Raw genomic sequence first — 18292 nt, forward strand, 5'->3', positions numbered from 1 at the left:
CACATTTTTCACTGTCCACTTTCACTTTCATCAAGAGGCTCTTTCGTTCTTCTTTGCTTTCTGCCATAAGGATGGTGTCATCTGCATATTTAAAGTTATTGATATTTCTTCTGGCAATCTTGATTCCAGCCTGTGTTTCACCCAGCCCAGCATTTCTCATGATGTACTCTGCATATAAGTTAAATAAACAGGGTGACAATGTACAGGTTTGAGATACTCCTTTCCCAGTTTGGAACGAGTCTGTTTCATGTCCAGCTCTAACTGTTGCTTCTTGACCTGCATATAGATTTCTCAGCAGGCAGGAAATGTGGTCTGATATTCCCATCTCTTGAATAATTTTCCACAGTTTGTTATAATCCACATAGTCAAAGGCTTTGGCATAGTCAATAAAAGAGAAATAGATTTTTTTCTGGAACTCTCTTGCTTTTTCGATGATCCAGCAGATGTTGGCAATTTGATCTCTGGTTCCTCTGCCTTTTCTAAATCCAGATTGAACTCGGGAAGTTCACAGTTCACGTGCTGTTGAAGCCTGGCTTGGAGAATTTTGAGCATTACCTTACTAGCATGTGAGATGAGTAAAATTGTGTGGTAGTTTGAACATTGTTTGGCATTCACATGTAGTCTTGAGTTACCCTGATGTAAGTTTGTATGTTTACCATTGAGTTATTCTGGATGCTTTTCATCAAGTGCCACTTTCAGTTAGTCTAATTGTGAGCAGTACTTGTTGGAATTAATTATTTTGTTTTCCAGAAGGATGTTGCCCTTCCAATTCCACCTTCTTTGGATGAAGACGCATTTGGTGTGGTTAGTGGTGGTTCATCTCTCTTGTGCCATGATCTCTTCTATTTCACCTTATTGTGCAGTATCCACTTTTCATTGTCTGTCACAATTTGCTTTAAAGGAAGAACATTTTCCTTACATTTCAGTGAAGAACTGCATGCTGAAATACAGTCAAGATTTTTTTTTTCCCCTTAGATTATGTGGAACTCAAACATCAAAGCAATTAATATAACCAAGCTGGTACCAATGATTTTCTCTGCTTTGTTTGAATTTTTTGAGTGTGTAGATTGTCACCTACATAGTATACTGTTGATTGTTTTCAATGAATGGCTCGATTTGATCTCTATCAACTTCCATTTGTCTTCCTGACTATGGAGCATTGTCCAATAAGAAATCTTCAGCATAGAACTTCACAAAACACATTTGATCTGCCACAGCACCTTTTGCATATCCTGCACTAGTGATTTTTTTGTGTGGTTCAGTTGCATTTTTATCTTTCTTGAATCAGCAAAGTATAATATGCTGAAATGTTGCTTTTTCTCTTCCATCTTGAATATTAAAATGGCTACACAAAAATTGACAAAGTTTGATTTTTTTTAAATGCACACAATATGACAGCTGTCACAATACAATCTAACATAATTGTTTTGAATGAAGTCAAAGACAACTAACTGCTACTAGATATATAATACAGGGGAAAAAGAAAAAACATACATTTTTCACCAACCCAATATCTTTTTTTACTATGTGGAATGTTTCTGCTTGTTTTTATACACACAAATTATGCTGCAAACTTCATGCTAAACTTGTTGTCTATTTAATTTCTTCTGAATATGTTAAATATGTTAATACTATACATTTTGAGCCCAATGACACAGTTTATAATATTGTTACAAAGGCTTTTTTATGAATTATTTAAAAGTATTTGAGTATATTATAGAAGAGGAATATGAGGAGAATACACAGGCAAAACTCAAGATGTGTTAGGTGTGGATAACATGTACCCATGTTAACAAGCGGCTTGTGAGATATAGTGATAAGGGGGATAGTAAACTGAGCTGAAGATAGATATAGAAAATAGAAAGATCAAAAACTACCTAATATTTGTGGTAAATAAAATATCACCAGGATATTTCTGGTGGCTCAGATGGTCAAGAATCCACCTACAGTGCGGGAGACCTGGGTTTGATTCCCGGGTGTGGAAGATCCCCTGGAGGAGGGCATGGCAACCCACTCCAGTATTCTTGCTTGGAGAATCCTATTGACAGAGGAGCCTAGCAGGCTACAATCCATGAGGTCTCAAAGAGTCAGACACGACTGAGCGACTAAGCACAACACACAAATATCACATGATATTTATGAGACACTAAATATATATGTTAGCCATTAAGTGTTCATAAGATTTTAATTTGGCCTGTCAGTACTAATAGTCACTCACTCTGGCCTCATATATTCTCTGCTCAAGAAACACAGATAAAATCCATAGCTCCCCATAGGCTGACCAGAGATTAGTTGGGCATATTTGCCCTGCATCTCTCTGGTAGACCATGTATATGTGCTTGGCCCAGGCCTTTTGTATCCGTTGAGCCTATTTACTGAATCCTCAACTCCATGCTTGTAATTATACCCCTTAATAATTAAGGGGCTAGAGAAGCTCAGAAGAGAGAGAATAGAAGATTGAATAGTATTATAAGATTATATAGGGCTTCCCTGGTAGCTCAGTTGGTAAAGAATCCGCCTGCAATGCAACAGACCCCAGTTCAATTCCTGGGTCAGGAAGATCCCCTGGAGAAGGGATAGGCTACTCACTCCATTATTCATGGGCTTACCTGGTGGCTCAGACAGTAAAGAAGCTGCCTGCAATGCAGGAAACCTGTGTTTGATCCCTGGGTTGGGAAGATCCCCTGCAGGAGGGCATGGCAACCCACTCCAGTATTCTTGCTTGGAGAATCCCCATGGACAGAGGAGCCTGGATGGACTGATAGATACTTTATCAGTATTAGTTTGACTGTTATATTTGATGATTATTAATTCTGCTGCACAGACTGTGAAATTTATTTGTAGAAATATGTATTTATTTTATTTTTCTGAAAACTTGCCAAAAGTAAAATGCTCTGAATACTACAAAGCATCCTTCAGTCTATAATTCTTTAAACGAGCTGATATTCCAAACATTTTATGTCTCTTTCATAAACTTTGTTTAAGGGACTTCTATGTGTAGTGCATTATGTTGGATCACATGGAAATTACAGACGTGAAGATGTAATCTTTGTCTGCAAGAAATTGGTGTTAAACAGGGCAAAGAGTGTTCATATGAGGTGAAATAGTACAAAAAGTAAAATGTAAAAATATGCAGAGTTGAGTACTGTAGGAATCTATAGGAAGGATCCAGAAGACAGAGAGATGCCATTTACAAAAAGGGAGCGTGAGGACTTTCCTGGTGGTCCAGTGGATAAGACTCCATGTTCCCAATGGAGAGGTCCCAGGTTCAATCATTTTTCAGGGAACTAGATCCCTCATGCTGCAACTAAGACCTGGCACAGTCAAACAAATTTTAAAAAAACATTAAGAAATATAAAAATTAAAAAAAAGGAATATGGAAAGTCCTTGTGAATTTAGGAATATAAGGCATATGTAAAGATAAAAATTTGCCAAGAAAAGTCAACTCCCTGCTAAGGGGACTTATGTTTAGTTGTTCAGTCATGTCCAACTCTTTGCAATGCCATACACTGTAAACTGCAAATTTCCTTTGTCTATGGAATTTTCCAGGCAAGAATACTGGAATGGATTGCCATTTTATCCTACGGGGCTTCTTCCCAACTCAGGGACCAAACCTATGTCTCCTGCATTGACATGTGGATTCTTCACATGTCTCACCACTGTGTCCCCAAGAGGACTTACACAGTGCAGTTAATGCCACATAAATTTATCAACTGGTGAGGTCAGTTCAGAAGTTAATTCAATTTACCTTTAAATGCATGGGAACAAAAGTAAACTTTATTATTCTGATCTTATAGTAGAAACACACAAAGAATTTATAATCCTATAGCAAAATATTGAAAAACATGATCACACACATCTTTGGGGGCAGAAAGCATATACTGATTATGGTATTATCATTCAGAGACTTATTATATATCTATTTTAAAAATATCCTTTACTTTTTAAAAATTATTGGCCATCATTATTATTTATGCAAACTTTATTGTACTTTCAAAGAAAAAAATGTAATTTCAAACTTACAGAAAATTTGCATATACATACTATACACAGTACATATACTATACATAGTATATACACAGAACAGGCATTTATTTTTAGTCTTTTGATAGTAAATTGAAAACACCATGCCTTTTTACTCTGAAGTACTTTGGTGTGCATTCCTTAGAACAAAAATATTCTTTAACAGAACAATGATATAGTTTACTAAAATAATAAAATTTAATACTGATACAACATGATACAATATTTTTATCTATAGTCCATATTAAAGTTCCATCAATTATCTCAATCACATCTGCTTTATGTCTACTCTTTGCTGGTCCCAGGGCCACCAATTGCATTTAGTTGTCATGCCCTTTTAGCCTCTTTTAATCTGGAAGAACTCCTCAGACTTTCTGTATGTTTCTTGAACATGATAATTTTGAAAAGTTTAGACCAGGTTTTTTTACAGAATGATGTCACTCAAATTCTTTTTTTCTCCTCATTATTTGTTTCAGATTATGCATTTTTGTCAAGATTTCTGCAAGCCAATTTGTGTCTTTCTCTTCTAAGAGTATCACATCAGGAGGCACAGGATGCTCATTTTCCCATTTATTAAAGATGCTGCCTTTGATCACTTGGCTCCAGTGGTGTGCATCAAGTTCCCCCACAGTACAATTGCTGTTATTTCTGTGCAATGAGAAATAATTGTGGGGACTTCCATAGTGGTCCAGTGATAATGAATCCACCTTTCAATGCAGAGGACGTGTGTTTGATACATGGTTATGGAACACGATCCCACATGCCATGGGACAGCTAAATCCACATGCCATGACTAGAGAAGCCTGTGTGACAAAACTACCAAGGCAGAGCACTCTAGAGCTGAGTACCACAGCTGGAGAAGCCTATTTGCTGAAACAAAGACCCAGCACAGTCAAAAAACAATGCATAACAAAACAAAACAAAACAGAAAAACAGCAAAGTAATTGTGGGGAGACAGTGAGATTGTGTATGCCATAAGCTTTTACCCACTGGTTTTCATCCATGATAATTTTCTATTCCATGATTCCTTCTTACTAATTGGTCCATTCACACTGATTTCCCTTCAAATCAAAACACATGTCTTTTGACATGTCTGTATCAGTCTTACTTCATGACACAACAAGATATTCTAGGATCATCTTGTAGTTTTTATGCTCTGGGAATGAATCCACCAAGGAGTCTTATTTTCCTTTTTAAAAACTGCAAATTCATATATTTAGTTTTGATTGCACTAGGTCTTTGGTGCTGCTCATGAACTTTCTCTAATTGCAGTGAATAGGGGCTACTCTTCATTGTGGTGCATGGGCTTCTCATTGTGATGACTTCTCTTGTGGAGTTCAGGGTCTAGGCATGCAGACTTCAGTAGCTGTGGCTTCTGGGCTGTAGAGTGTATTCCCAGTAATTGTGGTGAACAGGCTTAATTGCTCTATGACATGTGGAATCTTCCCAAATCAGGAATCAAACCTATGTCCCCTGCTTTGGCTGGCATATTCCTATCCACTGTGCCACCAGGGAAGTTTTCCCCCTATTTCCTTAAATGGAATATGGTATTTAGAAACCAAGATTTGGGTGCTGTGTATGCTTACTGATACTGGTGTAATATTGTGTCAGTTAACCATTTTATTATCTGTTCACTTGGATATGATTGTGAAGGGAGCAACAAAGAAACAGCAGCTTAGACATGAAAGAGGGAAAAAGGAGGAAGATAACCAGAACAGAGATTCTCTGATTTTTCACTAGTTCTTGAGTCTTTCCCACCTTCTCTTTCCTTCCTTTCACTGTTAATCATGACTTTATCTCCCTCATGTAAGAAAGTTTTCCTTTATTGAGGTATAATTGGCATACTATTATATGGTCTTCACGTTTATAGCATAGTCATTCAATATTTGTATACACTGTGTACACTGTGAAATAATTATCATAATCTAGTTACCATACAAAGCTAACTTTTGGAATTTATTCTTTTGGCAACTTTGAAGTATGCTCTACCATATAATTAACTATAGTCACCATGCTATGCATTACATCCCCATGGTTTACTTACTTTGTAGATGGAGTTTGTATCTATTGATCTTTATCCAATGTACTCACTCCCCAGCAGTCACTCCCCTCTGGAAACCATCACTCTGTTCTCAGTATCTATGATTTTTGTTTTTTTATTTCTTTTTATTTTTTAGATTCTACATATAAGTGAAATTATATGGTGTTTGTCTTTCTCCATCTGATATTTCACTCATCATAATGACCTCAAGATTCATTTATATTGTCACAAATTACAAGATTTTATTCTTTCTCATGGCTGCATAATATTCCATCATAGATAGTTAAATAGATGGATAGATAGCTGTTTCCATATGATGACTATTGTAAATAATGCTGTAATGAATATGGGGATGCATGTATCTTTTTGAATTAGTGCTTCTGTTTTCTTCAGATAAATGCTCAGAAATGGAATTGCTGGATCATTTAATAATTCTACTTTTCATTTTTTGAGAAAATTCCATACTGTTTTCCACAGAGATTGTATCAATTTATATTTTTATCAATAGTGTATGAGAGTTCCCTTTTCTGAACATCCTCTGTAACACTTGTTATTTTTTGTCTTTTTGATAATAACTATTCTAATAGTGCAAGGTCATATCTTGTACTATTGTGGTTTTTACTTGTATTTCCTTGATGGTTAGTGATTGTGAACACTTTCTATGTGTCTTTTGGCCATCTGTATGTCTTCTTTGGAAAATATCTATTCATATCATCTGTGCTGTGCTGTACTTGGTTGCTCAGTCATGTCCGACCGTAGCCCATAAGCTCCTCTACCCATGGGGATTCTCCAGGCAAGAATACTGTAGTGGGTTGCCCTGCCTTCCTCCAGGGAATCTTCCTGGCCCAGGAATCGAACGGGGGTCTTCTGCACTGTGGAAAATCCTTTGCCAGCTGAGCTACAGGGAAGCCTATGTTTTAATCAAATAGTTTTTCCTTGTTGCTATTGTTACTAAATTTTATGAGTTATTTGTAAATTTTAGTTATTAATGCCTTATCAGATACATGGATTGCAAATAATTTTTCTCACTCAGTAGGCTATCTTATGATTTTATTGATGGTTTCCTTTGTTGTGTAGAAGGTTTTGAGTTTAATGTGATATTATTTATTTATTTTGCTTTTTCTACCTTTGGTTTTGGAGTCAGATCTAAAAATTCATTGCTAAGACCAACATCAAGGAGTTTACCATCTATGTTTTTTTTTTTTTTCCCCCCCTAGGAGTTATATGGTTTCAGGTCTTGCATTTAAGTCTTTAATCCATTTGAGTTAATTTTTTTGTGTGGTGTAAAATAGTGCTCTAGTTTGATTCTTTTCCATAAAGCTGTTCAGTTTTCCCAGTACTTTTGAATAAAGAGAGCATTCTTTCCCCACTGTATATTCTTGCCTCCTTATAATTACAATTCATTGTAAATTAACTGACCTTGTGTGAATGAGTTTATTTCTTGGATCTCTATAGTGTTCTATTGATTTATGTGTCTATTTTTTTAACAGAAGTATTAATATAATTGATTTACAATGCTGTGTATGTGTCTTTTTTTATGGTAATGCCTTATTGTTTTGATTACTGTAGCTCTGCAACAGAGTTTGAAATCAGAAAGCCTGATGCCTTCAGATTTGTTTTTCCTTCTTTACATTGCTGTGGCTAGTTAGGGATTTTTGTGGTTCCATACCAATTTTAGGACTGTTTTGCTCTATTTCTGTGAAATATGAAATTGCAATTTTTATAGAGATTGCATTAATTCTATATATTGCTTTGAATATATAACATATTTAACATTTAAAAATATTAATTCTTTCAATTTATGAATGGGAAATAGCTTCTCATTTTTTTCTGACTTCTTCAATTTTTTTAATCAGTGACTTACAGTTTTCAGCATAGAGGTATTTCATCACTTAGGTTAAATTCGTCTCCATGTGTTTTATTTCTTATGATGCAATTTTAAATGGACTTGTTTTTCTCAATTTGCCTTTCCAATAGTTTGTGGCTAATATATGTCAGTTTTTTGCATATTGATTTTGTACCCTGCCACTTTATTGAATTTTTTTATTAGTTATAACAGATTTTCTTTCTTTCTTTCTTTTTTTTGGTAGTATCTTTAGGGTTTTCTATGTATAAAAGTATGCCATCTGCAAATGATTACTGTTTTACTTCTATCTTTCTGATTTGGATATCTTTTTATTTCTTGCTTAATTGCTCTGGAAAACATTTCCAATACTCTGCTGAAGAGGGGATAGTGGGCATCCTTGTCTTTTCCTGATTTGGGGGGAAAACTTTTAGTTTTCATCATAAAATATGATGTTAGTTAGTGTTAGTTGCTCATTCATGTCAGACTCTTTGTGATCCCATGGACTCTAGCTTTCCAGGCTCTTCTATTCATGGAATTCTCCAGCCAAGATTACTGGTATGGGTATGCCATTCCTTTATCTTACAATCCAGGGATTGAATCTAGATCTCCTGCATTGCAGGCAGATTCTTTACCATCTGAGCCACCAGGGAAGCCCAAATATGATGTTAATTTCTCATATATAGACTTCTGATATATGGCTTTTATTATATTGAGATAATGGAAGTTGAACTTTGTCAAATACTTTTTCTGCATCTGTTCAGATAATCATATAATTTTTATCCTTCATTTTGTTAATGTGGTATGTCACACTGATGGATTTGCAGATGTTGAACCATCCTTGAATCCCTGGAATAAATCCTACTTGATCATGATGTATGATCCTTTTAATGTATTATTGAATCTGGTTTATTAATATTTTGTTTTGCATCTGTGTTCATCAAGTATATTGGCCTATAATTATCTGTTTCTTTCTTTCTTTCTTTGATATCATTATCCGGCTTTGATATGTGGGTAATTTTGGCCTTGTAAAATGAGTTTGGAAGTATTCTCTCCTCTTGAAGAGTTTGAGAAAGATGGGTATTACATCTTTAGGTGTTTGGTAGAACTCACTAGTGAAGCCATCTGGTCTTGAACATTTGTTTATTGTGTAAATTTGACTACTGACATAATCTCATTACTAGTAACTTTCTATTTAAATTTTCTGTTTCTTCCTTGGTTCCGTCTTGGGAGATTGTATGATAATAAGAAGTTATTAACATCTTCTAGGTTCAATTTGTTGACATATACTACAACATCTTTAAGTATGAACTTTATACAGTGTATAAGTTGTTATAAAATAAGACTTACAAAGCATTATTGTCAAATCATCAATCTCATGAATTTGGTCACTTTAAATATTTGAAGTTCCACTGCAAAAAAAAATTATTTAAAAATACTTAAGAAAATGCCAACATGCATTCTTTTTTTTTTTTTTTTTTCCAACATGCATTCTTTAGGTGCAACTAGAAGGCAATGGCACCCCACTCCAGTACTCTTGCCTGGAAAATCCCATGGATGGAGGAGCCTAGAAGGCTGCAGTCCATGGGGTCGCTGAGGATTGGACACGACTGAGCGACTTCATTTTCACTTTTCACTTTCATGCACTGGAGAAGGAAATGGCAACCCACTCCAGTGTTCTTGCCTGGAGAATCCCAGGGATGGGGGAGCCTGGTGGCCTGCCGTCTATGGGGTCACACAGAGTCAGACACGACTGAAGTGACTTAGCAGCAACAGCAGCAACAGCAGCAGCAGAAATACGGGAACAATGTAGCACTTCTTTTTGCTTGAGATATTTGCCTGCTATAAGGGTCTTGATTTCTTGTGAATAGAGTAATAACTGGTGCTATGTATACAAAAGTTAATAAAATTATATATAACATGTGTGTAGTTTTACTCAAGTTTATGAAAAATACCAGGTTTCTTCTCATTGTGTCTCTTTCCTGAAGAGGAATATGAGTGATGGAGCAGACTCAGCATAGGTGAGAGTGGGGGGGCTCAGGGGCGGGGTATCTGCAAAGTGCTGTCCATGGTGTTGAACCCAGCTTTTTTGACACAAATGCAAAACTTCATCACGAATCAAGCAAAGCACTTACTCCTACTGTACTACAGGTACCTCAACTGCATACCTTGGAAACTGCCATCAATTCCTTATAGATGGTTCACAAATTAAAACCTATCAGGCAATTCAACTCGAATTCATGTCTCAGATTTGCATGTACTTCAGAACGTGTGGAAGAAAACTTATTTTAATATGTACACAGTTGACTCATCATCATCAACAGTTTACTAATTTTCACATAGAAAGTACTTGGAAGAATGATTATCAAGAGGATAAATAATCTCATTTTATTCACAAATGAGATTTAACCAGCATTTAGTCTGTACTTGGCACTGTTTGAAGTGCTTCATATATATTGTGATAAAATAATCACAACAAACCTATAAAATAAGTACTTATAATTTTTGTTTTATAAATAAGAAACTTGAAATACACAGATGGAAAATTAGAGAACCAGAATTCTGCCCCAGGAACCAATCTGTTCAAGAATATGGGCCAGGGTATTCCCTTATTTCTAATTCCTTTGTGTGTATTTGTGTGTGTGTGTGCTCACTAATAATAATTGATTCTGCTTGATATTTCTTTAAGTAAAGGCAATATTGCATAGTGATTGAGAAAGATTAGAAGATAGACTTTCTGGGTTTTAAATATCACTTGGATCATCAATACTTCCATGACCTTTGCAGTTTGTTATCCATTCTGCATCTATTTTCTCATCTATGAAGCAGGGAAATATTAATACCTGTTGAATAAAGTTGTGAAGAATAAATTAATTAATATATATAAAGTATTCAGAAAAATACCTGGTACATAGCAGAACTCAGAATATGTTAGCTATCATTATTGCATGTTTTCATAGCATTAATTAAAGGCAATCAGATTTTGAAAAACCTTATCTTGTTCACAAAAAAATTTTTTTGAACATGATTTAAATATTTAATTTATTTCATACGCATTACTTTTTTTATAATTTAAATATAGACGTTTGGCTGCTTGTCCAGCCCCATACACATCTTCTAAATTTGGTCTATGTGGCTGGATAAACAAGAAAGCATAAATTACAAATTAAGACATCCAGATAAATAGTGTTTTGCACTGTGTAGCTGATTTACAATATATAATATTGTAATAGCATTCATATGTGAAATAAGTCAATTAAACTTAACAGAAGAATTGACATTTCTTAGCACGTATGATTAGCTAATCATTAGTTAGCACCTAAAGAAAAAGTGGTCAGTTGCCACAATAAGATGGTCAGATGAGACACACTATATAAATATTAAGGCAGTATTGAATCAGAGATTTAAATGAAATAAGCACTTATAGGAATGCTAAAGGCCACAATTTCTCATAGCTATTGTTTCATTTTAATAATGTCATTCATTTATAAAACATTGATTTGATTAAGCAGGTATTCTAGGCTTTATAACTGGATATTTTATTATATTTTGGTATGCAAAGGATAAATAAAAAATGAACAGACAAAATGCAAGATGGAGTTTTCATCCTTAAAACATTTGATGTCAATGGAAGAGATAATAAGTTATGAAAATAGAGTGTATAAGAAATATGTATAAAATATCATGTGAATAAACAGAAGGAAAGGCCTGTGAGAGTGATTTCAAAAATTATATAATTCTTCGATGTTCTGGAGTAGCATCTTATGAGAAAATACAGTTTGGTTTTTAAGATGTAAGTGAAGTCAGGCTTTAAGTCTTAAATTGTGCTGCTGGCGTAGACTCTGAAGGGTTCCTTGGACTGCAAGGAGATCAAACCAATCAATCCCAGAAGAAATCAACCCTGAATATCCATTGAAAGTACTGATGCAGAAACCAATACAATATTGTAAGGTTAAAAAATAAAATTAAATTAAAAAAAATTACTCTTCAGCCCTCAGCCTTCTTTATGGACCAACTCTCACATCCATACATGACTACTGGAAAGATCATAGCTTTGACTACATGAACCAGTGTCAGCAAAGTGAAGTCTCTGCTTTTTAAATACACTGTCTGTGTTTGACATAGCTTTCTTTCCAAGGAGCAAGTGTCTTTTAATTTCATGGCTGCAGTCACCATCCTCAAGGATTTTGGAACCCAAGAAAATAAAATCTATCACTGCTTCCACTTTTTCCCCTTTCTTTTTGCCATGAAATAATGGAACCAGATACCATGACCCTAGTTTTTTGAATGTTGAGTTTTCAGCCAGCTTTTTCACTCTCCTCTTTCATCTTCATCAAGTGGCTCTTTATTTCTTCTTAATTTTCTGCTATTAGGGTGGTGGTGTCCATATATCTGAGGTTGTTGATATTTCTCCTGGCAATACTCCCAGCTCTACTTCCATTTATCTTAAAATCCTCTCAAGTTGGACAGATGTCATTAACTTCCTTTCCCAAATGATAACGATAAGGTGGCTAGGTTAAATGAATTGCTTAAGCCATAAAAAACTTAGTCACTAAGAGTGTCAGGTCTAGAAGCAAGGTCATAGCCCTCTGATCCCCTTCCATATGGCTCTTAGTGTATGGTGTACTTCAGGAATTAAAGACTTGGAAAATCAGGAATGCCTATTAGGTAGGGTCTTTCCTTGGTAAATATGTTTGTTAGTGTTTTCTCCTACAATAGTTAAAAATGATACAGCTTAGAAAAGTAGTTTACTGTAAAGATTAAGAACTATGACTCAAAAATCAGAAACCTATTGCCCTGTTGTGAATATTTAATTCTGTGTTATCCTGAATTACATGTCTATAAATGGGGTCAGCTGAGGTAATTGAAGTAATCTGAAGATATAAACATGATCACAGGTTCTCGGTGGAAATATTGGAGACAGATCACGTATGCTACTATGACATCTGAATGCCACGAACATTTGATTAAGAGAAACTCCCTCTTAAAATGGAGAGAAACTAACATATGCTTAGATAAATTTGTATCTCTACTTTTTAAATACTTTTATTTTAGGAGAGATTATATATACACACACTTTTTCAAAGCCTGCTACTGTTATATTAATATATAACTCCCTTTTCCCTTTTACAAGCAGTGTGGCATTTCAGAGAACTTTCCCTTATTTTTTTCTCTACCTTTGAACAAAAGTGTTTCCTCTATGACCATTTTTGTGTCCTGTTAGTTTCAATGACCTGCTACAGACACCACAGAAAGAGCACCTGGAAAATGAGCATAAGACATGGGACAACCACCTGTCCTGTAAAATAAGCATGTTTAATGACAGAACATACTGAAACCAGAGTCCATATAACATTAATATTTAGATCACATGTATGAAATAGATTGATTTATATGGATTTCCATTGTTTGTTTACATTTTTATTTTAAAAATGAGATATTAATACAAAAAGCTAGGTTAACAGCATGCTTTCAAAGAATGATAATCTGTGATATATACCTTTTAAACTTTCTGCAAATCCATTCAAATAATCCTTGTTAGCAGAGTTACTGAACATCAGCCAAGTATCAAAAAGGTGAGATAAAAAGGATTCTGGAAAAATCTATATACTGAACTATTTTATTTAAAGAAGCTTGGTTATACATCTGTGCCCAGGGAATATTGCTTTCTATGAGAAAAATGTATGGGTTCTTTCAGATACAATTTGTAAAATGATCTATTTTTCTTGTTAACATCCACAGAAAGGAGGAAGTCTCTGTTTGAATGAGTGGTGCAGTTTGCTCCCCAGATCTACTAGCAGACCAAATGTGCAGAGAAGACAGTTTCTGAGGTAGTCTTTATGTTTATTTATATTTTTATGTGTCTTTCTTTTAAAATTTCATTTTACAGTGATCAGTCTCCCAGTATGAATTCACTGCACCTTGCTTTCTGTCCGAAATTATTTAAGGATACTTTAGAAACTAAAATGCATTGGTATCCTGAGGTACCTTTACTTTGTATTAATAAATAACCTTGGAAGCATTTCATTAACAAGATGACGAAAATAAATTTGGTGATGAATTTAGTAATTGATAGCAAAATTCACGAAATCGTATTCTCCACCTCACTAAATAGGATATGTATATAGAAAATCATCATGCTTTTACTTTTCCAGAGGAAAATTATCTAAAAGTTGCTAGCATGCATTATGAAGGTTAGCTTTATGTACTTAGGCTGATAGAATACATTCTTAGCTTTGACTTGTTACTGATTTTGTTACCTGGCCAATTTTTGTAACCCTTTTAGGTATCTGTTTCCTCATTTTCAAGAGAGGTTAATAAGACATTCATGTCATGGGTCAGTTTTAAAGATCAAAGGGAGATATATATGTAAACGGCACAGTATCTGACATTTAATAAAGGCTTAATAATATTAGCTTTGCTTATTATGTATTAACAAATTCATATCTATCAAAGCTTGTTTTAAAAAGTCACTAGTATTTTACGAGTGTAAAAATGTTATATTTCTTGAAATTCACAAAGGAAAATACTAAAATGTGTTTATTTTCCCCCCTGAACATTCATTGTTTTGTGAAGAGAATCATGTCTCAACATGAAAAGAGTGCAACCAAGCATCAATAATTGGGGCAAAGTTAATATTTCCACTCAGAATCTTCAGTTTCAGCATTTTATATATTCGCAATTTGAATGAAATTAGAGTGTAAGTTTTGTAAGATATGAGTTTAGATTTATTTTTTTCTAAGAATTGTGATACTCCTTTCAATGTAATAATTGAATGTTTTCTTTTAGTCTTGTACAGCCATTCGTTTGGATAAAAATATCTTAAAATAAGGCAAGAATACTGGAGTGGGTTGTCATTTCCTCTTTCAGGGCATCTTCCCCACCCAGGGATTGAACCTGTGTCCCTTATGTCTCCTACAATCCAGGTGGGTTCTTTACCACTAGAACCACCTGAGAACCCCATGGGAGTTCTGTAGAGATGTAGTTAATTCACTTTGCTAACATCAAGGGCCCCAGAAAAGGTGATAATACAGTAATTTTAATTCTCAAAAAGGTCAGAATCATATAACTGAAGAGTTTTCCATAGGACCAAATAAATGAACACATACAAAAACAGTTCATTTTTCTTAGAGTTTTCACTGTAACCCTTTATTGCAGCATTAAAAAAAAAAAGTTGAGAGATACATTTTCTTAACTTTTTGGTTATTTGGCTCAGTCCCTCAGATATGCTACATTCCTATGAACTTCTGTCTCCTTACTTTTGTATTAGTCCAGAGAATGTTGAAGAACAGAAAGATAAACAGAGGCAATGAAGATAGATGGGGCATCAAAGAAGCAATCTAGGACTTTCTGCTACACTTAGAACAGCATCATTCGCAGTTCTAGTTACCTTCTTTCAAGCAATTAGATGATTTTTTTCAAAAATAATCATTGTTTACATTACCAAATTCTCACCTCTCATTTTTTTTCCATCTAGTTTATTTCCTAGTTGCCCTGAATCTTAAAAATCTTCAGCATTTTGCCATTTAAAAATACTTGTTTTTAAAAGTTGTTCATACACTTTATATGTTTTTTTGTACTTTGATTTGAAGGAAAGAATAAGTGATTATCCTTAAAAATAATTTTTTTAATCTTAAAAAAGTAAGGATGTTAACAGGGATGGTAAATATATAATATATAGATTAAAATATTTGGGGTATCATGAATATATATATATGTATAGTTAACATCCTTACATATAGATATCATAGATTTCCTATATTATTTACATGCTATGTGCATCATGACCTTTTTGATATTTTATTTTTAAAAATAATTTCTGATACTGATTCTCACAATTTATTAACCTTTTCTATGAGATGCCCCAGTGGACTTTACAATTTCATAATGCATAACAACACCTCTTTAATGTAGCAAATAGCTATCAGGTTGTTATAACATTGAGTCCTCCTCCTTGTGTTTACAAAGATTAAGGAATTCCTCATTGTACCTATACTTTCAATAAATGCTGTTCCTACTCTTTCTTTCTAAAGGGAGGGTAGAGACCAGGAGGAAAAGTGCGGGTTCTGCTGCAAAGGTTGAAAAGAAAGATGATGGATGAACCTGCTGGCAGAGTCCCATGTTCTTGCCCAAGCACACCCAGGACAGCGTGTCTCCCTAGTACTGGCTGTTGGTGGTCCTCCTTTGAAATTTTAGCTTCTAAAAAGGATGAGAGTAGTAGGTAATCCTGGGAGCTTCTAGAGATAACAACACAGCCTATCACTTGTTCTGAACATTGAGAGTTTTTAACATGATTGATGTAGGGCTAGGTCTCAGGTGTGTTTGGGTGTGTGTCCATTTGTACACGGGAATTCAAAAGTACCGAAGCTGTTTTCCTATTTCTCTAATAAAATCTCAATTGACATTATAGAGAATATTAACCAAAAATGATTGACATTAAATCTTTTATGGCTCTTAATGAGCCTCTTTGATTTAAACGGTGTTATCAGCTAAGGCAGTCCTTGGGAGACCACGAGGAAGTCACCTCTAGAGTGTCCAACAGTATTTGGTGGGGAGACAAGGAGCAACAAACTAAGGCCACGGGGTGAGTCTCTGTTATTGGCTTCTCCCTTGGGAGCCAAGGTCTTTTCCGTGTTAGTTTCCTGGGTCATCCCGTCCTCAATTGCTTCCCAATGCTTTGTTTCAGGAGAAGGCAATGGCACCCCACTCCAGTGCTCTTGCCTAGGAAATCCCATGCACGGAAGAGCCTGGTAGGCTGCAGTCAATGGGGTCGTGGAGAGTCGGACACGACTGAGCAACCTCACTTTCACTTTTCACTTTTATGCATTGGAGAAGGAAATGGAAACCCACTCCAGTGTTCTTGCCTGGAGAGTCCCAGGGACGGTGGAGCCTGGTGGGCTGCCGTCTGTGAGGTCTCACAGAGTCGGACAAGACTGAAGCGACTTAGCAGCAGCAGCAGCAGCTTTGTTTCAGATTCTTTCTCCCATAAACAGTGCACGCCTTCATCCTTTTAGCTGCTTGTCATTGAAGCTGCCAGCAGCCAAACATCCTAAACTTTCACACAGAGGTTAGGGCTCCAGAATCCCAAGGATTCTGGTCAGTCTCCAGGCTGCAACAAAAGTGTCCATCAGTGTGCTGGGGCGCATGAGCTGCTGAGAAGCCAAAAAACTTTTTCACCCTCAACATATACAGTCAGTCTAAACACCAAGATAGAAGAAACCTTTGCAGCAGAACCCGCACTTTTCCTCCTGGTCTTTACCCTCACCTGGCTTGCTCATACCCTAGGAGCCACCTTTTGGCAGACCCCCCCCCCCACCACCACCCTACTGTCCTTGACTCCCGAGATCCTGGTCGGGCCGACTCTGGGCGCGTCTCGGTTTCCACGCCGCCTCCGCCCGCGCTGCGTCCCCGCGTGCGCGCCGGGTTATCCAGTCTTTGAGCATGGCAGATTTTCACCAGATGACATCATGGGAGCTAGTGAGTGCCGGCTCCGCAAGGGGGACGGAGAAGGGGAGGGAGGAGGGGAGGGGAAAGGCTGGGAAGCCGTGCCAGAGCCGTTGCCTGCCGCCCGCCGTCCTTCCGCCAGCCCGGGAGGAGCTCTCCGCCGGTTACTGACAAAGGATGGGAGGATGCCTGCGCCCCGAGATGAGCGTTGTGCGCAGCCCGGCGGCCGCCTGAGCAGCTTCGCCCTTCGCCGGTGAGTGACCACGAAGATCCTCCAGGAAGCGTCGCTGCGAGCCTGTAGCTCTTCAGTTCGCGGTCCCAGAAGCCTGGGTCTTCCACCCGAGCGAGTCTCGGCGTGCCGTCAGCCCAAAAGCGCAGTCAGCAGGTGCCCTTGTCCGGTGGGTCCGCACGAGAGCTCAGGGTCGGTGTTTGCGCTGGTGCTGGGACCCACCTCGTCGGCTGCTGCCAGGGCGGTCGCCCGCCTGTCCGCCGGCGCTCTCCCTGTGCGCCAGCCCTTTCTGGTGGGTCCCCGGTGCGCGGCAGATGCGGACACCACCTTCGTGTTAGGGCCGAATGGCGCCGCTCAGACAGCACTGAATCGATGACAGTGCCTTGACAGGCTCGAGTGTGGGCTTGAGGATCGGACACCGATTCCCCGGGGAGGCGAGCGCAGCTGGTCGCGGAGCGCAGCCTTTGTTTCGCGTTTGCGCCGGGGCGCTCAGCCCCGCGGGTGTTCTCGGCGACTATCCAGGGGAGAGCGGGTTCCGGCTCCGCCCGCCTGGAGGGGTGCTGTCGCGTTCTTTCCGCGGGCAGGACTGAGACCCCAGAAGGGTCTTGGGCTCACAGGTGAGAATCGCAGTTCTGCAGAGCGAGCTTCTTAAGCTCCAGAAAGTGAAGTGACCAATCGAGGCAGAAAGACGCCCAAGTTCTGTCCCCAAGTG

The 18292-nt window shown here is 37.2% G+C and overlaps 1 protein-coding gene across 1 annotated transcript in view; it reads left to right on the forward strand.

Annotated features, from left to right (window-relative positions):
• The window catches only part of LOC123465983, a 147243-nt gene that overhangs the window by 110868 nt on the left and 18083 nt on the right, over positions 1–18292 (forward strand). Inside the window, exon 2 of the mRNA XM_045166240.1 lies at positions 17100–17604. Within this exon, the coding sequence (XP_045022175.1) occupies positions 17100–17604 (505 nt within the window). The remainder of the gene's footprint in view (positions 1–17099; positions 17605–18292) is intronic.

The sequence above is a fragment of the Bubalus bubalis genome, chromosome 7 (assembly GCF_019923935.1).
Source record: "Bubalus bubalis isolate 160015118507 breed Murrah chromosome 7, NDDB_SH_1, whole genome shotgun sequence".
Lineage (NCBI taxonomy): Eukaryota > Metazoa > Chordata > Mammalia > Artiodactyla > Bovidae > Bubalus > Bubalus bubalis.